Here is a 23,605-nt window from a genome sequence, read left to right on the forward strand (position 1 = left end):
AAACTAAAACCCATAAGGAAAATGCATGAAAGACAAATGTGATGAGAAATATGATCAAAAAACCTACGAGGCTCGCACCTGGGAGGGCTTCTTCTCAAAAAAACAAATCAGGAAACCCTGGGTTTTTTTCTTGCTCCTGCTACCTGCTCTCCCCCCTTTCCGACCTCCTTTTTCCTTTTTTTTCCCCCTGTTTGTGTCTTCCTCTGCAAGCCATCCTCGGCTCTACTGCTCCCCTCGTCAGCAAGGATGGCGTCCCTGACCACGAGCATGGTCCATGTCTCTGCAGCTGATTGCATAGGGAAAAGGCCCCCCCCACCCCCCCCCCCCCCCCCCCCCCCCCCCCCCACTTATCTCTAGTGCTGCCAGCGGTGGTGAAATAGCATTCCTCCAATGCTATAAAAAATCCTAAAAAAACTAAAATCTTCTGGTTTCCTGAGAGAGGGCCTACAATTATGTTCATAATTGGAGTACGAAATATATACATGTAATAATAATATAGTTTATTTACATGTTAAAATAGTTAAACTTTATTCATTTTCAAATTCAATTTAAAATAAAATATTATTAATAATATTGTTCATTTTTAACGGAAAAAACTAATTATGATTTTACAAAAATGTTAATATCCATATATTTTCAACATACATAAAATAGTATTTTGCTTATAAAAAAAAATATAATTTATATTTTATTATAATATTATTGTTCATATTTTACTAAAATCTATTTACTTTTTAATTTATTTGTAATTACAAAACTATTGTTATTTTTAACCAGATTTGAATTAAATAAATAATATATATAATTACAAAATAAAAAAAGTATTTTAAAATAACTTATCATAATAAACTTTTTATTTTTATTTTTTGAAAACTATTTTAAAAATAACTTGTCAAACACTCTATTTATAACATACTAAAAAATGTTCTTAATTTAAAAGCGATTTTAGAAGTAAGCATAAGAAAACATGACCAAATGGGTTAATAAGTTATTTTAAAAACTTTTTAGAAAATGTATCTTTTGGTTAAAAAAGTCTATTCTCATATAGTTTTTTTTTTTAAATTATCTATGAAAATCCTTTTATCCGTCACAGTTGAAATTAACTTTAAATATAAGTTTCTTTTTTAATTATCAGAATTTAGGTTTAACCAGCCATAGGGTAACACAAGACATTCATCGATGAGATTTATTTTTCAAACTAACAAAGAAGAAACAAAATTCATATATTTCCATGTAAATTGAAACAAAAAAAATCAATAAAGAAAATCATGTGTATAACTCATAGTTAAAAATGTCTAATTTTAAAGATAATGACGAAATTAGAGTGACATCATAATATTTAACGTAGATGGACATTCTAATCACCAATCACATGGCCAATTTTTCACTTAGTCTTCAAAGAAATTTGGGACAATTAGGTAGGTTATATCTATATAGTTATTTCCATAAGTGAAATTTGTATCTATATCATTTCCTTTTAATTTCACTAAATTATGGTAAAGTTTAACCAAATTTTTTGGTGTATGCATAGACCCCTAATTGGCCCCAAAACCAATCCGTTTAAGCTTTTAGCCAATATTTAGGCCCATTCCCTTTATAATTTTTTTTCAGCCCCATTCCATTCTAATTTTGACCTAATTTTGAGGCCCATGTTCATACCCATTTTAAGGCTAAATCTTGGCCTTTCATTTTAGTTTGATCCTCGTCACCCATAAACTTTTAACCCAATATTTTACGCCCACTCCCTTTCATAATTTTTTTCAGCAGCATTCCATCCTAATTTTGACCTAATTTAAGCTAAATCTTGACCTTTCATTTTTTGTTTGATCCTCATCACCCGCACCCATTCAAACCTTAAAGACCACATTTCCTTTCCTTCCATTTTTTCCTTAAACCCATTGTCAGTTAAGTAATAAGTTTTAAGAGGATAATTTAATATATTTAACTTAAAATTATTAAATAATAATATTAATCATATATATATATATAATATATATATATATAGAGAGAGAGAGAGAGAGAGAGAAAAGAGGGGATGACCCTATACCAAAAATTAGAATAACTAAATAGCCTAAATAAAACCTCACCTAATAGGAGATTAGAAGAAAAGAAAAAAAAAAATTATTCTATATTTAATGAAATTTTATATATATATATATATTATTATTTTTTTCTCTGTATACCTAAGCATGATTGGGCAACTCGATAGAATCCAATTTGAATATATTTTGACATTTAAAATTATTTTTTGTACTTATATTAGGCCTTGATTGAGTTTTTTTCTTCCAACCAAAGGTCGGACAAACTTGATTAGAATTAAGTTATGTTAAGGACCTCGGGTTAAAAATTTGGATGACTATTTGTTAATTCAACTTGGAATTGAACTTGCAATCCTAGTAATAAACAATTTTAAGGTGGATAAGTTTCCAAAATAATTTATATCAAATTTAAATTATCTTGTATACTTTAACATAGGTTTCTTAAATATATTCAATATGCAAAGGAGTATAATATTTGGGCATAATGATAATGGCTTTCATAATAAAATTATGACGTGCCGGCAACATATTTGTCACCACATTTCTCTCCATATGTTATCATCGAAACAAACTATCAAACACCTTTTCTCCACTTTAAGCCTCTTTCCTCTCTCTGAATTTGCTATAATTTTTTCGACAAGCCCTTCGGTTAGGGTTAGGGTTAGGGCTAGGATTAGGGTTTCTACATATCCGTCTGGTTCTCGCTCTTTCTTCAACTTATTTCAAGGTTGGGTTAGGGTTTCCTTGCGGTCGGGTTTCTTACGGATTTCCTAGGTTTTTTTCAACAAATCTGGGGTTAGGGTTTTGGTGGGTTCTTGAATTGTTGTGTGCGGTTCATGTTTGTGGCTGATTCTTATACCGAGCGTGGTTTTAGGGTATCTAATCCGAAGTTGGTTTGGGATTTTATTGAATTCGGCTTTTGTGTGATGAGTTTGTAGCTGCTGGTTGGATCAGAATGAGATCTCTTGAAGGGGTTGCGGAGAGTCCGCTTTCGACGGTCTTGAATTTAACCTTGCAGGAAGAAAAGTATAATTTGACGCTAAAGGAGGGTAATTATGGTCCGAGATTCTACGGATGGCTCTTGAGTGTCATGGATTTTGGCATAATGTTGCTTGATTGTTCCGTCGCTCTATTCGTGCTGTACTGGGGTTTCAGCAAGGAAGAGCTCACGAAGCTCACACATGGGCGATCTTATATCATGATTTCTTATTATGGCTGTCTTTGGCTCGTTAGTTTGCTCAATCTCGCTTGGTGCTCCCTTCAGGTTTGTGTTTTGATAGTTTGGTTGATAATTCATATGACTGGTTTGGTGGCTTGGAAAATGTGGGAAAAGAAAATAGTAGAAATAAGAAAGGATTTTAGCACAGAAATGTAAGAGAAAAAAGGGGGAAAGAGCATTTCTTTCATTCAATAGGACTGTGGGTTGAAAGCTCAAAAATCACAAACTATTGAACACTGACAAAACAAATCTTGCTGAGGGGTGAAATATTCTGTGATTCTGCAGACATGCACATTTTGTCATTCCAGTAAGACATGTTTCAGGCACATGCTTAGATTTTCCACTTTTCATAATTTGTAATAGCCCATTTGTTTTAGTAAGTGTGAATATATCTGAGTACGTCATTCATTGTAATTTTACATGAAGTCTAATTTTCTAGAGACAGGAAAGAAAAGAGAGAAAGAAAAGCAAATAAAGAAAAAAGAAAGGTACGGACCAATCTACAAATTTTTTTGAATAAATGATACTTATGTTTGGAGTGGGTTAGAGTGGGCTTAAGTGATGCGACTATGTCTATGGTAGACCCATTGGCTTGCTGTTATGCAAGGGAAGGGGCTATTGCTCTTGCCTTTCTCTTGTATTCCTTTTGTTCTTGCATTGGGTTCCTTGTATAAAATTTCCATGGATACATTACTGTAGGGAGCAAGCTATGTGTTCCTCTGGTAAGCCTTACATCATATTTGAATTGATCAAACATCTTGAAACCATGCAGTGGGCTTCATCTGTGGATGCTTCAGCTCATTATATGCATTCCATTCTAAAATTAATGCAATTAAATATTAGGCTATGCTGGTGGGATAGGACTGGACTTGATTTGGAACTTCATTAATGTAGAATTTGGAAATCTCGCTTGGGTGGACTTGTTTCTATGGGTTGGAGTCAATGGAACTACATTCAATTCCAATCCATTGACATCCTGTATACACAATGGAAAACCAAAAGAATAAAAAAACATGGAGCAATAGCAAGTTGTATTAATATGTAAAAGAAATGTCTGCAATTTGCTCAATCTCTGATGTATTCTTAAACGTCCTTTGATCTGGTCTCCTTACCTGATTTAGATTCAAAGGCTGTACAAGCTTATGCTTGGGCAAAATATCTGAAGCCTTCTTTTGATCTCCTAAATTTATGAAGATTAAAGAATGTGTTTGATTGGGGATTTGTGAAGCTTGATCTCAGCATGCATCAATGACATATTTTCCCTAGTATTTTCTCATGGAGGGCAGATCTTTTGCTTGTGAGCAAAAGAATCTGCACATAGATATTAAGTGCTCGTTGGTCTTCCATTGATGGGTGATAGATGCTTAGCTGTAGAAATATGTGAAATGCTTGTAGAAGACCTTTTGCAATGAATAGGATCTCTATTTATAGACAAGGTTGGGATTCTTAATTTGGAATTCTTACATTGGAATTCGAACCCGTGTGGTTTTGTGCGCTTTTTTTGTTATTTTATCACCCTTCTCTTATTTATAAAAAAAATGAAAAAAAAAATTGAATTCCAATGACTTGGAGAAAAAAATCCATCACTCACAAGATTATACTGATCCATGTCTTGAACTGTCAAGCTGATCTATATACAGCAGAGCCCATATCAAATGTAAGTTTAACTTGTTGAATTTTTAAGATTCAATGAGAAGTCCTTTGAATTGATCATTGACTGACCTGATGTTGATTCAATGCTTACCAAAATTTTGTCTGCAATTGCATACTCAAAGCAATCAAGCTTTTGAGTTCGAATTGGGGCTTCAGGTTCCCATTCTAGAGCTTCAGCTCCAATTCGATGCAAATCAAACAAAACTTTAGGATAATAATCCTAGTCATATTTAAGGAACCCTCTTCCTCTCAGCTCTTTTTTAATTACGTAAAATCTTTTCTTATGTTATTCCAATACGATGCTCTCATTTTATGTAAATAATGTCAACCTTATAGGTGAGTACTGTTCATTCTCTTGGGTCTGTTATTGTTAGGGTAATTCTTTTGAAACTGCCCCTGCAGGAAAATACAGTAGCATTTGGATACACTTCATTTATTTATTTTAAATATAAACTCCTATACAAAATACAAATACCAAAAAGCAGAAATTTAAATTCTATAGGAATTGAACTTTTTATTTTTAAAAAGCAAAAAATAAGAAATGTATCTAAACATCACCTAAATTATCCTTTTTTTTTTGTGTGAAAATTTTCATTTACCACACGTAAAATGTTATCCTTAGTTTCAGGTTCAACTCTGCCGAGGCTTGCTTTATCACTCAGCTTGCAGGTGGTCAAGTGATCTGCAAGGATTGGTCTTGTGCCTCAATTCCTTGTGGAGGTGTAGGGATGGGATAGCCTGTACTTAGTTCCTAATTTATGAAAATTGTCATATATGAAACCATTTGCTAGTTTCCATGTGTTATCTAAAATGCAGTTGGGATGCTAATGCCTGATGTTGATGACTGGAATTTCATCACTTCGTGAATTGGTTATAAGATTTAAGGCTTTCTAATAGTTGTTGCTTAATTGGACTTCCTCTATTGTTCCAGGCATGGGAGTGCACTCCTGAGAAGGCAGTAGCATGGAATGTCTTATCGTTGTTTACAACTTCTGGGATGCTTTTTCTGGAAGTAAGCTTGGTGGCCTTTTTACTCCAAGGAAATTATGCAAGTGGATTGGAAGCTTTAACGCGAACTTTTGTTGTCTCAGGACTTATTATTGGTTTGGATCTACTCCTCAAGGTATTCTGTGCTTTTCTTCTTAAAAACATTTTCATCCCTTTCTTGGCTGTTGGAAAATAAAGTTGGGGGAAAGTTTCCAAAAACTAGGATTTTGATTTGGTTTCTAAAAGTCAATTAGAATATTTTTAGTTTGAGTTAGTTGAACAAGGGTGATGGAAGACAATAATTTTTTCTTAATTTTTTACTTGAGTTCTCTCTCTTTATGTAATTACTTCATCAACAAATTGATATTTAGTAATTGTTAGTAGTAAATTTTTTTTTTCCAAAGTAAAGCTGGCTTCCATTAGCTTTCTGGTTTCATTGCCATTAAATTTTATCTGTCTTTTTCATTTTAATGTCTGAAGCTCTTGATGGTGGCTTCATAATTGGGGATCTTAGTAGCTGTGTTTTTTGTGTAACTTGTACCAGCTACCATTACTATAATTGGTTTATATTGTAAATTGTGAGGATAAGCTCTCCTAATACCTGGCTTTAATGAGTCAATATCTTCCTGTCACAATACATTTATATGCTTGGTTGTTTGCTTTGTGTTGTTCACATGGTACCCTTTTTTTTTTCTGTAATTAGCTTATTCCCAACCCCACCTTTACTGTTGATGCGAAAATTGGCCTTCATACTCATGACAAAATGGAAGTTTGATTTAACCATATTTTAACCTTTTTAACTTACTAGTAGTGGCACATCTGATGCATAACTACTCTTTCTAAATCATTGATATGTCCATGATTTTGTATATGTGGTATGTCCGTTGATCTGTCTATGATATTAGGAATCTGACACAGAAGGAGCATGAGCTCCCTTCTCTGTGGCTGTACTGATGGCACACTGCATTGTGAAGTGGGTAGATGGTGCCACTGTTGCACCCTTCTCACTAGAAGGGATATACGAATTCAGAAATATCAGATCTCAGAAATACTGATTTTCTGTATGGGGACGAACTGTAGTTTAGTGGACCAACTTAAATGCTCCAGCATCCTCTGCAATTTTGAATCACACGCATAATTAACAAGTTGAAGCATTGGCATAAGATTGATGGACATACTGATCCTAGGTTTTCTTTCCTCCTTCTTCTACAACATCTGTAATACAATTTTCTGTTCTCATGCCATGCTTTGTGACATAACAAATCTAGAATATTTCCCCAATATTTTATAATGTAATGATACTGTTTCTTTTCAGGTCATTTACCTATTTGGATTTGGGGTCCCATTGTTTATTGACAACAATGATCAATCACATCGGGTGAAATGGGGCTTGTGGGTTGTCCACAAACTAGTGCTTACTGCTGTTTATGGCTTCATATTGTTCATGTACCACTCAAAATGGAGAGAGAGGTTACCTGGTGAGATTGTCTAATATATGCCTTGTCTTTGAAGTTGAATTTGTCTCATATTGAAGACCTAATCACTAAATTTAAGTCTGTTTCTTCTTTCCTTTGATGCAGCAAGACCTGCATTCTACAAATATATCACAATCATGTGCTGCTTGAATGCATTAGCATTGTTTGCTTGTGGGCTTACAGGAAATGGGGCTGGTTTTGGGTTCTGGTATTCCTCAATCTAGTTTTTCTATGAAGCAAAGAATTTCACTGGCATTTATCGAGTCAAGATACTAAATTTTTTTTAATTTTTTTTGCAGGTTATATGGTCTTACAATGATTTTCTACCATGCCTTTTATCTTCCCCTTCTATATATTACATTTCTAGCAGACTTTTTCCAGGTCATCGGATGTCCATCCCTTGCAAGTTCCTCTGTTATTTCTTTGAAATCTGTTTTGCCCCATTCCATGTAATACTCTATTTTATGATTGATTGGATTCGCTATAGGTTATGACTGGGTGTACTATGATGACAGGAGGAAGATTTGCATTTGGAGAATGTATACTACTCTGAGATGAAAGATGCCGGCTTCTTTGATGCTGATTGGGAGTGATGCAACTGCACTTTCTGAATCAGAAGATGGTCTCTGGTTTTTACACTGTACATAAAAGTAAATAAACAATAAGGCCCCATTGGACTTGGTGGTTTAAGAGAATTAAAAGAGGGTTTGATTAATGTTTCAATGACTTGGCTGTTTCTTATCATTTTACAAGAGCTGTTTTATAGCAAACTCTAAAGCGAACATGATTATATGGAAAGCGATTTAGAGTCTGTGTCAATTTATAGGCTATACATATATAGTATCAAGTGTATAATGGATTGAATGGATGAATTGCTGCCCTAAGTTTAGAAATCAGAAACATTTGAAAGTGAGGAAGCATAGGCATCAAGTGCTCAAATTTGTCTTTTTTCTTTCCCACTGCTGAAAATTGGTTGGCTGGTAGTTAAGAGGGAATTATTTTTTCTAATGCTCCCTTCTTTCCCTGTGCATGATGGGCTTGTTTGCTGAGTGCTGTTATCAGCATTTTTGCTTGCCTATTGAAAAAAGGAAAAGGGGTGAAAAGTTGGGTTAATGTTTTGTAGGGGAAGTTGTTATACTGCGAATGGTAGTGTAACCAAATTGTAAGGTTGTGAAATAACATGCCTACAAGGCTGCAAGCCTGCAACCAAAACGGTGGCCCTTTAGGCATGCCTACAAACCCCCAATAAATAAGCAAGCATTTCAAATTGGTAAATAAATTGCAGGAAATAGCTTGAACGAAGAATGTTCAAAATGTTGCAGATCGCACCATTCATATTGAACTGAATCTGGCAATGCTTAGTTTACTAAAATGAATACCCTAACCAAGGACACTCTATCATGCTAAGCTCTGGCTATAATGAAACCGAAAATCCAGGCATAACTTAAAAAGTACTGAAGAGCAACACACAAAAGATGTAAGTTTGTAACAGGAATGCTTGAGATTCCACATGCAGAAGGCTACTAAGAGATGCCAGGTAAGGTTTAAAAACCTCCAGCTCTGGATTTCTCTGTTTCTTCTAAGCATCCTTCTTCTCAATGAGCTTCTCAATAAGATCTGCAGCATCCTGAACAGTTGCAATGCTCTGGGCACTCTCCTCTTCCACATTGATACCAAATTCCTCCTCTAGTCCCATCACGATCTCCACCTATATAACACATGGCATGACCATTGGGTTAAACAACAATTGGTAATAACTGACATTTAAAGATGGGTGAAAACATAATAATTTATGGTGAGATATAAGACCAAATAGCAATTGACCAATCAAGAATCAGAAACGAACATCAAACATAGCAAATCATGTTGCGAGAGCCAGAATCTACAGTGAGGGGGGTGGAGGGAGGGAGGGGGGCGCAAAACAGGGAATGCTGATTAGATAGGATAAGCACTCTTGCAATAGAACATTTTTAAAATGAAGATTATAGAGTATATCTTGATATCCCACTAGAACAAAAACATCCATTTCTACTAGCATGGCATTTATGATTTCTGAAAGTTTTTTCAAAGGACAGTATAATGTGCATTTTGATTATACATACATACAAATACATATTTATATTCAAATGCACCAAACAAAAGGGGTGCAACATTGTACACAAGGATGCATGTTAGGAGTTAGGACAGCCAAAGGGGAAAAAATGGAACTCTACACTCCTTATAGAAAGCATTGGTAAAATCTAAGAAAGAGAGGAGCCTGTCAAGGCTCCACATGTGAAACAAAATGTTTATTTAAGTACCATGAGATATCCAAATGGTCAATCATAAATAAGGGCTCAAGCCCCCTCTAACTCAATATAACAGTATCCAAACCCATTTTGCTTTATCCAAAATCATATATCTACTAAGTAAGAAATAATAGGAAACCATGTTCTTTCTCAACCTTGCTCTCTGTTCTTTTTGGTCTTTTCATTGTAGTGCATTTCTGAAACCTTTTAATACTGAGGCAGGCACCTCCTTAACATGTAACTTACCTATAACCGAACTAATCACAACCATGTCTTTGACAAACAACAAATACCAAACACCAAAAGCCTTGAAATCACTTGTAATATAAGCACAGTTAGCTATATATTGATTGACAGGAAGCATATACAACACTATACAGTGAAAATGTATCATGATTGGAAATTAAATTTTAATGTTAAAACTACCATTCTAACCTAAAAGCCTATAATCAACCAACAATGTATATATCAAGCCAACCAACAATTAGGCTAATATCCTAACATTTTTTCACATGGAGCATCCTATCACACATCAAGGCTTTAATACCAAAATTAAACTACCATTTTAATCCAAAAGCTTAAGCTATTAGGTAGTTAGCTTCCGCTAAAAGCCTCAAGATATAACTCAACTAGTTCTCCACATTTCTGATAGCTCCATCACCTCCTGGAGCACATCCACACCAATGTGTTTAAATAACCTATAATATCCCTTTTGTAAGTCAATAAAGACCATATATGCATGCTCCTTCTCATGATATATGTCTATGAAGTCAATAAAGATCATTGCTTCCTTGAAGATCCACTAACTGAAAATTTGAAATAGCACATATATGCCAGCTGTTTCTAGAGAGAAGAAAGCCAAACTGTTTCAATGGTTAAGATAAGCTATTTTGGAGGAGCAACAGAGTGAATTAGAAAATCCAGTCTTCTTATTTCTTCTTGACTGCCTTACATTGTTGCTTGAGAAAATCAAGAGGAAGCAATTGGCAGTATGAATTTGAAAATAGACATGGCAAAAAAACAGTGGGTAATACAATTCATTCAACCAGCCAGAGAAAGAACCATCATGGTTACATAAGGATGAATATTTCACAGAAAATAGCTCAAGGAAACAGTTAGGATAAATATGGATAATTGTCAAATACCGTATCAAGAGAATCAGCTCCAAGCGCTGCAAATTTTGATTCACCAGTAATTGCAGAGTCCTCTGGTAATGCAAGCTGTTTCTTGACAATGGCACACACCTTCTCCACTGTCTCTGGTTTCGCCTGCTCAAGGATATTGACATTCATATCATTGTTTAATCACAGAGACATAATACTTACTAGTGCATTTATCCTACTCGATGTAAGATGAACAAGACTATGAGAAAATGTAAACCTAATGCAAAGTCTCTTATCTGCTGATAAGACATGTAAAAGATAACTAAATAAGCCATAGTTATTTACAAAGCCTGCCCCTATTTTCCTCTCAGGTTGTTGGGAGGCTTGGTGACTTGACGAAGATTAAAGACATAGATGTACTTCTTTCTATGCCTACCATATGCTCCCTATTTCAAGGGCACACCAATTTGATTATGATTGAACTAGCAGACTGTTAAAAGTTGCAAATTCCTCTGTCCACTATCCCAAAAAATAGTATTATTGATAGTATAAACCTTCCAAAACATGCACTTTTGTTTAATTATGTCCATCTGAATGCGCTTCCACATCTCAAGAAAAGGACTACCAATTGATCCTGGGGGTTGTTGGTTGCATGATACATCATGTAATGAAGTATTCTCTTTCTGATCTATCTATATATATAGCCTAGGGCCCATCTTGGACAAATTAGAACCTGTCTTATTTACCTCAAAATTAACCTAGTTCAACCAAATAAATATGCATTAGGCACCCGCACAAGTTTCCAAATGACAAATTAGAACCTGTCTTAATTACATGTTTTGCATCTCAGTTCCAAACATAGACCATTCCAAATGACTAAACTGTTAGTGGTAAAGAACATTGAATCAGAATATAAACATTCATGTCAAGCAAATGCCAGTCAAATACCATTTTTCAGTAAACATTTTTACAGACTCAAAATTGGTGCCTTGTCATGGTTGTGTATTATGTGCATAAAATAATAAAAATGTGAAGATACAATCAGTTAAAGAACCTACAGCACAAGAAACCCTTAAGCGCAGTGGCAGATGCTGTGATGTAAGCCTTCCCCCTCGATTAGAAAACGAAAGTGATTTCAGACTGGAGATACTGGTTGTTGCCTGCTCAAACATAAGAAACTGAAATCAACAATCGACACTAAATAAAAGAACAGAAGAAAGTATGTCACCTCTAGCACAAACATTCATTCCCCTATTAATTAGCAAACAAAAAACTAATATCCACAATATTCTTTCCCCTCAAAAAGAAAGAAGAAAACTTACAATATGAAACACATGATATGACCAAATGAAAATATAAGAAAGAAATAGGAATTAATGATAGCCCTCATCTAATCAAAGAAAAAAAGTAATAGCAGTCTTCAAAGCTGCATTAACATGGACAAAAATTCTACATTTTAGAAAAAGAAATGAGGTAGATCAATCCAATGTAGATTTGAAACTACGGTTCCGAAATTAAGGTCTTCAAGTAGACTGCTGGTTATTTCATTGAAATTGAACATTACAGGTTGAGAATCTCTCAGAGTAAAGGCAACAGGCTGGCTTTAATGACATAACACATTTACATCATCCATGTGTTATTCAAAGTTCTGAAATATCATTCAACTGTTTGGAGGAGACAGGAGGGGAGAAGGGGAGGAAGAAAGAAGTAAATCAACCCATGAATAGGCTGAAAAAAAAATGTAAAAGCTAAAAAATAAAAAATAAAGTAAAATAAACATTACATAAGATGCCCATGAATTACAAAGTCAATTAGAAGGTTAAGTAGTGCAACATGAATATCAAGAGTTATTATCAATTTTTATTGTCCCCTGAATTGCAAATACACTCAAAAGCTTTGCAAACAAGCAGAATCCAAGGTTAAAAAAATAAGGAATTAGAATTGAAAAATCCTGTGTATGTCTGAGAGAGGAACAGCATAGGGATAGCAAAGGCATCTCTAATTTCTTCCTCAAAATTCTTCTTAGAGAGCTTGCTATTTCTCATGTTTTTTTCTAAAGTCTTTCTAATGTAAAAAACATTAATTGATTAAAATAATAACCTTTCTATCAAGTTGCAAACTTTAGGCCCAATACAAAATTGTATAAACGCACACATTCATAGACCCGTCTTGCCCCAACCTCACTAAAAAACATTAGAAGTTCTAAAAAGTGATTCGGTCCGTGGAAAAGAGATTTTAGCAGCCAAAAACATGCTAAAGAGGGGCTAAGTCTTCTCTCTAGTCATTTGGAAATCCTTATGCTTAAGATTGAAAGCAACTGCGCCAATATGAAGTTCACAAACAAGCAGAATCTCGCATGCAATCATACACTTAGAACCAAAACAAATCTCCGGATTCAAATCCGATAGGCCCGAGAAGCACAAACAGCACATCCTCACAACATTATCACAGATTTCCAGCTAAAACGGAGAAGAAACTCTCCATGATTCAAAAAATCAGATCAATCTCTCCAATTAACAGAATAAAAAAACTAGGAAAACAAACGATTCGATCACTACGAGCTAGACAAATATGAAATAACACTAGAATCACATCAATTCCAAAAACACCAGAAACAAAGACAGATCAAGAATCGAAACCATAAATCAGAGAGAGCAGGTGATATACAAGGCTTTGGCGGAGCAAACGAGGACGAGGCTGCACAGAGACAAATGTTCCTGCGAAAGCCGCCATGGATCTGACTGACAGAGAAATGTGGAGAGAGAAATAGGGAGGACGTGAAGAGTGTGCTTGAGATCGTGGAGTAGAGGGGTTATATAGTGGTTATGCTGTGATATTGACAAGGATGCATTTCTTATTTATCCAAGGAAAAGGAGCCTTTTGAACACTTGTCCAATGAGAACAATGTGGCGACTTACATGTGTCGGCCCTCTTGTCACTGATGTATTTTAATGGGCTGGGGCCCAAATATTGGATTGTAAGTAGAAGTTGAAAGTTGATACAAGGCCCAATAGATAGCTTGGGTCACGAGAAAAAAATAAAAAATAAAAAATAAGGAATAATAGCAAGATATATTTGAATTTTTTTTTTTGAAAAAATTAATAATATTTTCGGAATAAATAAATTACTATTATTTCTTGTATCTTAAAATATAATAATTTAGCAAATGAAAATAATTTTTTTTTTCATCTAAAAAAATTCAAGGAAAAATGATGCTCAAATATTTTGTTTGATCAATTCTTGACTTGTTCTAAGAATTTATAAATATTTGAAGAAAATAACATCAACTTTTACGTTGCTTTTTGATGTTGAAAATTTTGAGAGGAAAAAAAAAGTATAATAAAAGCAAAAATAAAAGAGAATATGGTAAAAGATAATACAATTCGAACTTATCAAATTAAGATTCATTATTTGAAATCTAAAAATTTAAGATAAATATATGTCTGGTAAAGTTTTTAGAAAGGTTAATACAAAATATTAGGAAAATAATACTTTAATTTCCTAAATTTGGTTAGTACTATGCTTTTAATTCCAAAAATTATTTTTGGTAATTTCTAAAATTGTGTTTTATCTAACAAAAATTTTGGAATGTTTTTTTATAAAGTCCAATTGTATTTATCTTTAAATAATATTTTTTAGAATTAGGAAACTCTCTACAATTTTAGAAATGATTTATAAGACATAAATAGAGATATTTTATTAGACTTTTATGAATCTTAATAGAGTATTCTCAAACTTTAAAAATATTTAATATATTTCTTCAACAAAGATTAAAAATTTCATTGCAAAACTTTAATACGAGTTTTGAAGCATCAATTAAGGGAAATAGTTGTATTGATAAGGTAAAACTATATACCATTTTTACATAATTAACGAATTATTTGGCAGTTAAGATTGATAATAGTTTTTCCTTGTTATATCTTGATGTTTATTTGTATGGGCGATTTTATTTATCTTTACATGTAAATGATTGCTCTCAATAAATTATTAATTCAAAGGAGCAAACCAAAAATTAGCAACAAAGTATTAATTTGATATTAATTAGTTTCATTATAATAAAATTTTTAAACTAAACATTAAATTTTTTTTATGATCTTATCTTGATTTATAGTTAAAAAAGAAATAAAAAATAAAATTATCTTATGCGGGTAGTTTAGGGATTTGAGATGAGAATATAGGTGAGAATTGATAAAAATAAATCTAACTACAAATATGATCTTACGGTTGAAAATCATAGAGATTTATAATAGCATACAAATATTATGTAGTGTTTAATTTGTACACAACAAATAGTAAGTTATGTATGAAAGTCTTTTATGATTTTTAGGCATGTATATATATATATATTTATAAAGTAAACTCATCATTTCTTGGACTCGCTTTTCATAATGATTTTATATTTTTAAAAGGCAAATTTATTTTTTGTATTAAATTTGTATTTCGAAAAGACGAGTTTTCCTTTTACCTTATAATATTTTACATTGAATTTGTATGTTCGAAAAGACGAATTCATATATTTTATCTTTTCAAAAAATAAGTTTTACTTGAAATTTAAGAGTATTGTGATTTTAGAATTAATTTTTTATGTTATGATTTTTTAAAAATACCACAGAAAACCCTCATTGTATCAGGCTGGCAACAATTGGATGATAAGTTCTTTAATTTTGTGAATTTAATAATAGCATTACTAAAATAAATAAATAAATAAATAAATATATATATATATATATATATATATATATATATATTCATTTTTGATATGACATTATGTAATTTTTATGACATAATAAAACAATTAAAGGAATGAATTGAAGGTGGAGTGGAATCATTTGTCTTAAAATGTCATATTAAAATTATTCGCTGGTAAACAATCTTTTTAATTGTGAGTATTTTTATATATTTTTTATTTTTTATGATGTAATATTTTGAATTGCTAATATAATTAAGGTTTTATCTTTTGATATTAATATATTATATTTTAATGTATTTAAAGAATATTTATGATATATTTTACATTTAAATTCATAAAAATAATAAATAATATTTAATATTTAAATTAATAAATAATTTCTATACAAGTAATTATTATTAGATTTATAAATATTGATTTGTTTTCTTAAAATTTATAACTAAAAATTTTTTTAATTTATTTTATGGGATTTAAGATATTTTATTTTTATATTAAGTATATTATTTAGATTTTTTTTTTCCTTCCATTTTTCATTTAGGTATTTGATACACCAAGTGGGTGTTTGGTAAACCAACTTAATGACTTAAAGTTACTTAATAACTCGATTTTAGTTATTAAATATATGAATTATATTTGATAAAACAACTTAATGATATAACTTAAAGTTAAAAATAATTTTAAGTAATAAAACAGTTAATTTATTTTTAAATCCATATGTTACTTCTATCATCTCTTTTATTGCTTCACGACTCTCATTATTATTTGACCTCCTTGACTCTAATTATAATTTAACTTAAAGTTAATTAAAGTCATTAAGTAATAAATATTAAGTTTTATCAAACACTCTTAACTTAATACTTAAAGTAACTTAATAACTTAATTTAAATCGTTAAGTATATTAAATATAAAATAATTTTAAGTAACAAGTAAAAACAATTAACATATTTTTAAGTTCATATTTTTATTTTACCTTTTTACTTTTATCTATCCTAATTACCTTCATGATCTCCTTTACTACTCCACAACCTCCATTATTACTCGACCTCATTTGCCCTAATTATAATTTATGAAGATAAATATATCAATTTGATGATTTAAAATAAGTTTTAAGTTAAATTTATCTAACAACCTTAATACTTAAAAGTAAAAATTAAATAATAAGATTTAAGTTAATAATTTAAATATAATATAATTTAAAATCAACTTAAGTTATTAAGCTGATTGAGAGATTCTTATCTGTGATAAAATTATTTACCTAGTCCTATTACCCATTTATTTAGTATTATGAGAAAACATCAATTTTATCCATAAAATAATATCATGATACAATAAATGAGATGTATTTTTCTAAGTATATTCAATTTGTATATAGAAAATTTTAAAAAATAAAAAATTACAAGTTTTTAAAAAATTAAAAAAAAATATTTCTTTCTATGGAATTTTTCTTCATAAAATTGTAGGCAAATTATGTCATGTGATTCATAATTAATTATAATGGAACATGCAGTGGGTGGGTGTTGTGGGGTTGGAGGATGAGGATGTGATAGAAGTGTGCTGGTGATAGTGGAAAGGTTACCAAATCTATTAATCATACTCATAATAACTAAAATTATGCTTAAAAATAAAAATAATACTAAGAGCTTGTTTGGCCATATGATTTAAAAATTGTTTTTTATTTTTAAAAATAAAACCCCTTTTTTAAAAATTCCTAACATTGTTTGGTTGTTGTTTTCTATAAATAATTTTTAAAAATAAAATGAAATAAAGAATAACAAGTAGGAATTATTTTTACATGTTTTTAAAAACAAAACGAAAATATAGGCCTATTTGACTGTATTTTCTGAAATTCTTGTTCTTTAATTTAAAAATCATATTAAAAATAAATTTAAAAAAAATATGACCAAACAGATCCTAATTTATTAAAATGCTTTTCCACAAAACTTGATAATTAAATATTTTAATTTTATAAAAATGAAAAAAATCAAGGTTATACTTTATGAATGGATATGACTTTGGGATGCTTATGGCAAATTTCTCCTTTTTTTTTCTTACATTTCTTTGAATTAAAAATAGTTATCTTTATTATAACATTTGGTGTTAAAAATTAATATAAAAATTACTTAAAAATTAATATAAATTCATATAATTATTTTTAAATTTATACAAAAATAAAATATAATTATAAAAAAAAGAAGTTAAAATAATTTGTTTATTTTTGTTTATTTTTTTTTTTCAAATAAGTTTTTATTTATTTATTCATATTTTGATTATATTTTGATTTTATATTTGAGTTTGTTCAACGTCCTCAACACATCCAACAATTCCCACTTGCTCCAACATAATTTAAAATTTTCTTTCCAAGCTTATGAGTGTGATTGAGCAAGGCAAATTGGCTTGGTTGCCTAAGCCATGGAGCAAGTAGTAGTCCAAAATAGACTGGCAGTTGAGGCAAAATTCAGAGAAGTGATTTTCATCAACATGGTCCACCCCTTTAATTTCATGCTTGCCTCTATTAAATTCTCAACCAACTGGTTGGTTGGTTTCATTTCACTTTCCTTAGATCAATAGTTCTACTTCTACTAGTAGCCATAGAATATGACAGCCTTTCTTTGGTGACTTTGATTCATCCATGTGGGGGAAAATTCTTATGTGCCCAAGAAAATTTGTGTTGTTCTAAAGAAAGCCCATGCACCTATAGTTTTTCTTTGAAAATACTATTTCTTCAATAAAGTTGTTGCATAAAATGTCCCTATAGTTTTTGAAGCAGTTCAATTCACTTTTGTGAGTCATATATATTATTGTGACCTAATTTTTGTAAGCCAAAAATTTAGTGTTCAATTGTAGCAACATAAAAATATAAAAACCTAATTTTAATAATTTAGTTATAAATTTCATTGTTTATTCATATGTTTTTTACGTTTCAAACTTCTGTGAATAGCCGGGACATTGACATTGAGAAATATCCAAAAAAAAACATTTTGGGAATTGGTTTGATTCTATTTTGAGGGAATAGGAAAAATTTTCAATTTTTTTTTAAAGCACAAAAAATTTTAACAATTTTTTGTTTGAAAGTTAATACATTGTGTAATGATTTTTTTTCTAGATTTTTATTTAAATAGATCATTTGAAATAACATACAAATTTTATTTAAGTGAGATTTTTATTTTGAATAATGGTATATTCATTACCATTTTTTCTATTATTTCTATCATCCATTTATATAAAAGTTGACAATTGAATGTAATAAAAACTAAAGAATAAATTATTTATTAAATAAAAAATATTTTAGGATTTAATCTTTAACCATAACTTAGAGTGTGTTTAACAGTAATTTTGGGAAACATTTCTAGTATTTTTAACATTTAATTGATAAAAAATTTTAAATGTTATAAATATTAGAAACATTTCCTAAAATTACTACCAAACAGACTTTTAGATTATATTTGATAGTGATTTTAGGAAGCGTTTTTAATTTAAAAAGTTTTTTTTTGAAAAAAAAAATGTGTTTGAAAAAATTCAAAAAATTAATTTAAAAATCTGAAAAAAAAAATATCACTTATTGTTGTAAAATTATAAAGTGAAAGAAGAAGAAAACAAGAAAGAGAAATCAGAATGTAGGAAGATAATAGAATGCATGAGAAAACTTTATTGAAATTCATTAAGGGTCTCTCCCTTTTATAGGGAGTTACACAATATATTTATGGATGATCATCCACAAGTTACCATAGTGGTACAAAATCTCATATTTTATAACACTCCCCCTTGGATGATCATAAGAATATGCCTCATTAAAATCTTACTAGAAAAAACCCTATAGGAAAAACCCTAGTGAAGGAAAAATAATACAATATTCTTTTGGATTACTATAATTGTCTTGTTAAAAACCTTGCCAGTAAAACCCAATGGGACAAAACTTGGACGGAGGAAAAAAAAGTGCAGTATATCCATATTATCATTCTCACCCTCATGTAAACATGATTTTGATTTCTTCAACATTTCAAATGGTAGATCTCTCAATCTTCGTATTCCAAAGTCATACCTTAACTTTTTCAATGTGGTCGAAGGTAACGCCTTTGTGAATAGATTTGCTAGATTATTATATGACCGAATCTGTTGAACATCGGTCTCACCTTTCTTTTAGAGCTTATGAGTATAGAAGAATTTATTGAAAATATGCTTAGTTTTGTCACCTTTTATGAATCCTCCTTTAATATGTGCAATACAAGCAACATTATCTTCATGTAACTTGGTTACATTACTTTTGATGAAAGGTAGTCCACATGTTTCTTGAATATGTTGGATCATTCACCTTAGCCATACACATTCACGACTTGCTTCATGAATTGCAATAATTTCTTTATATGGATCTGAAAGATATTCTGCATCTGCATATCCAAACAATTGTTGCTTTGATTCCCTTGAGTAAAATAGACCCATACTAGTAATTCAGCAAAGATAACGCAATATATGTTTGATACCATTCCAATGTCTTTGACTTGGAGCGGAGCTATATCTTGCTAATAAATTGACAAAAAAAGCAATGTTTGGACGTATACAATTGACAAGATACATAAGTGCACCAATAACACTAAGATATGGTACTTCAGGACCAAGTAATTCTTCATCATTTTTTGCAAGGACAAAATGGGTTCTTTTTCACATCAAGTGATCAGACAACCATTGGAGAACTTAAAGGATGTGCTTTATCCATATAAAAATGCTTCAAAACTTTCTTAATGTATGTTGATTGATGTACTAAAACTCCATTTGGAAAATGCTCGATCTGCAAACCGAGATAAAATTTTGTTTTTCCAAGATCTTTCATCCCAAATTCATTTTCCAAGTAATTTGTTGTTCTTGTGAGCTCTTTAGGAGTTCCAACAAGATTTAAGTCATCAACATACATTGCAATAATTGCAAATCTGGTTTCTGATTTCTTAATGAAGATGCATGTGCATATAGGGTTATTCATATGTCCTTTTCTTAGCAAGTATTCGTTAAAGCGATTGTATCACATGCGTCCAGATTGCTTTAATTCATACAAGGATCATTGAAACTTGATTGAGTACATGCTACGAGGCTTTTTACTATTTGCTTCGAGCAATTTAAATCCTTCAGGGATTTTATGCATATAGCATTATCCATGGATCCATATAAATATACTATAATAACATTCATGAGACGTATATCTAGTATTTCTGGGACTGCCAAACTAATTAAGAAATTATATGTGATTGCGTCCATGACGGGAGAGAGTGTTTCCTCATAGTCAATACCAAGTTTCTACGAGAAACCTTGTGCTACTAATCGCACTTTATATCTTATGATCTCATTATTCTCATTGCGTTTTTGTACAAATACCCATTTGTACCAACATGATTTACATATTCACGTGTTTGGACTACAGGTCCAAAAACTTCTCATTTTGTTAATGAGTTTAACTTTGCCTGTATAACTTCTTTCCATTTTGGCCAATTATTTCTATGTCGACATTCTTCCACATTTCGTGGTTCAGGATCTTCATAATTTCTTATGATATCGGAGGCCACTTGGAAAGTGAAAATATTGTTAATAATAATAATATTATTTTGATCTCATTTTTCTCCCGTGTATACATAACTTACTGAGATCTTACAATTTTCAGGTACCTATGCCTTTTCAAGGGCTTATTGTTCTATATATGTGCCTCTTCAGGGGCTTCTTGTATTATTTGTGCCTCTTCCAGGGCTATAGATTTATCAATTTTAAATTGATCAGTCATTTTGATGGTCTCTTTTAGAGTGCCAAGGTTTTATTGGGTTATCTTCTTCCAGGGAGTTATATCCTTTGAGCCGACATGTCTACCACGCTTTAGGCGTATCTTAGATTAATTTGTTAATTGTTCTACAGGGACATCAATCTGTGTTGGAGTATTTGCAGTCGGGATATATGACTTTGTCACTTTCTTTGTATCAATGAATGCATCTTGTAATTGATTTGCAAGATTTTGCAAATGAATGATCCTTTGAACTTCTAGTTCACATTGATTTGTATGAGGATCAAGATGAGTCAAAGTCAATGCATTCCAAACAATTTCACACCATTCTTCTGGAACTGGCTCTTCTCCTCCTAATGGTGGGAAAATTGTCTCATTAAAATGATAACCTGCACAACATGTCATTCTACCTTTTAAGTATATAGGTAGACTAGTCACTAAACAAAAACTTCTGGTTTTATAATGTACATCCATATGACCTTTTACCCCGGGGGACCAAGTTGGTCTTATAAGATTCTTCTGGATCTATCATCGTATAAAGTGTCATTCACATGGAATTAAATATTACTAGTAACATAGTATAAGCTCTCCTGAAGCTTTTAATTAGGTTTCTATCACCTTATATAGTATTAACATTGTTTGTCATCAATGTTGTGCAATTAATGAGACAAGAGTTTCATCAAAGTAACAAGTCATAAGACATTGTCATAAAGACTTCATTTTTATAGAGTTGAATAAATATTATCATAGAGAAAAAGTTAAAATCAGTGAAAAAAATATTAGTCATCGATGATAACTTAACTTAATAAGTTGTGTAAAAGCAATGAGAGCATACATAACACAATAAAACAAATATGAAAAGATAATTTAAAGTTATATATTTCATAAGTATCTCACACATTTGATTTTGTAAGTGTGGAGCAATTTATACATGAAATAACTAGGAAGTATTTCAATAATCAAACTAATTGTAGTGATGGATCAAGGTATGAGAGAGATCCATGTATCTTCAAGTATGAATAAAGAAAAGAATTTAAATGATAAATAATAAAATGTGAAAAAAACTATAAAAGATGAACAATAAACAATGTGTTCAAATATGATAACAAAATAAACTTATTTGCAAAGATTTAAATAAAAACATAACATTTAATCATAACAAACATTTCCATCACCAATTAGATGGTCAATTTTCCCATTAGGATTCTTAAAGAAATCCGAAACATCTAAATGGGTTAGATCCACTTGGCCATCACTATCAATAAAGGTCATTTCAACTTCCTTTCTTTTTATTGATGCTTGGTAAAGGTCGACCAAATGTTTGGGCGTACGACAAGTATACGACCAATGCCCCTTCATACCACATATATAACAATTATTGTCATGGTTCTTAGGAGGTTTATCTTATAAACACTTCCCATTTTCTTGTTTTACCTCAGTATTATTCCACTTCTGATGGTGTAATGAGACTTTCCTTTTCTGAGAATTTGGTGAATTATTACTATAAGAACCATGGTATAGGGGATTTCTTCCAGGACCACGTCCTCGTCATTGTCTACAAGTTTGGGACAATATTGCATTCACTTCAGGGTATGATTCAGATATAGTTGGATAAGACTAGTGATTTCTCATCAAAAACTCATTTTTTGTTATACCTTCATGGAGATGATGACGAAGGAAAATCAGTGTTTTTGTACGATCCTGCAAGGATGCTTGATTTCCTTCTTTGATCATAACTCCAAGATTCATTGACAATTTTGTTTTGAATAACTTCTGGTTATACAAAGACAATTAGAAATTGTATGCATAGCTTCTAGCTATGAAACTATTGTTAATAAAAATTGTTTTCCATAATTCATGTTACGAAAAATAAGTGAGTACAAAATAAAAATTAAAAGCCAATATTTTTCATAACTTTGAATTATGATTATTTTTTCAGAACAAGAAAATATGCAAATTTGTACATAGTTTCAAACTATGAACAATTTATGTATAACTTCTAGTTACACAATATAATTAAAAGAAATTAAAGAAATTAAAAGTTAATATGTTTCATAGCTTCAGGCCATGATGATTTTGTCAGAACAATAAAATATTTAAATTTGTACATAGCTTCAAGCTATGAACTGTTTTTTATATAAGTTTGTATATAGCTTCGGCCTATGAACTATTCATTGGGTAGATTTGTGCATAGCTTCGGGTTATGAACTTTCATTATGTAGATTTGTACATAACTTCACGTTATGAACATTTATTTATTTTATAGCTTCTGACTATAATATTGTTTGGTATAACTTCTAGTTATACCGTATAATTAAAAATAAATAATTAAGGATCATATACATAACTTCTGGTCATGTATTTGTAATTTTATAATTTTTCTTCATAACTTCTAG

General features: G+C 31.0%; 1 protein-coding gene and 1 pseudogene across 1 annotated transcript; one reads left to right on the plus strand and one right to left on the minus strand.

The window, feature by feature from the left end:
• Positions 1-2,814: 2,814 nt before the first annotated feature.
• Positions 2,815-8,192, plus strand: LOC117929498 (annotated as a pseudogene).
• Positions 8,193-8,652: 460 nt separating this feature from the next.
• LOC117929662 (acyl carrier protein 1, chloroplastic-like) lies at positions 8,653-13,551 on the minus strand. Its single transcript, XM_034850021.1, has 4 exons — positions 13,432-13,551; positions 11,823-11,924; positions 10,807-10,929; positions 8,653-9,081 (listed from the first exon to the last, which is right to left on the minus strand). Exons 1-4 carry the CDS (start codon positions 13,495-13,497, stop codon positions 8,953-8,955), a joined length of 420 nt encoding a protein of 139 aa, XP_034705912.1. The 5' UTR covers positions 13,498-13,551; the 3' UTR covers positions 8,653-8,952.
• Between the last annotated feature and the right edge of the window lie 10,054 nt (positions 13,552-23,605).

This window comes from Vitis riparia, chromosome 14, assembly GCF_004353265.1.
Source record: "Vitis riparia cultivar Riparia Gloire de Montpellier isolate 1030 chromosome 14, EGFV_Vit.rip_1.0, whole genome shotgun sequence".
NCBI lineage: Eukaryota > Viridiplantae > Streptophyta > Magnoliopsida > Vitales > Vitaceae > Vitis > Vitis riparia.

Coding starts and splice junctions, on each gene's coding strand:
- LOC117929662 (XM_034850021.1), bottom strand. CDS start 13,497: ATGGCGGCTTTCGCAGGAACATTTGTCTCTGTGCAGCCTCGTCCTCGT. Junction 11,925..13,431: donor GTTTGCTCCGCCAAAGCCTT/GTATATCACCTG, acceptor ATGTTTGAGCAG/GCAACAACCAGTATCTCCAG. Junction 10,930..11,822: donor GCTTAAGGGTTTCTTGTGCT/GTAGGTTCTTTA, acceptor ATCCTTGAGCAG/GCGAAACCAGAGACAGTGGA.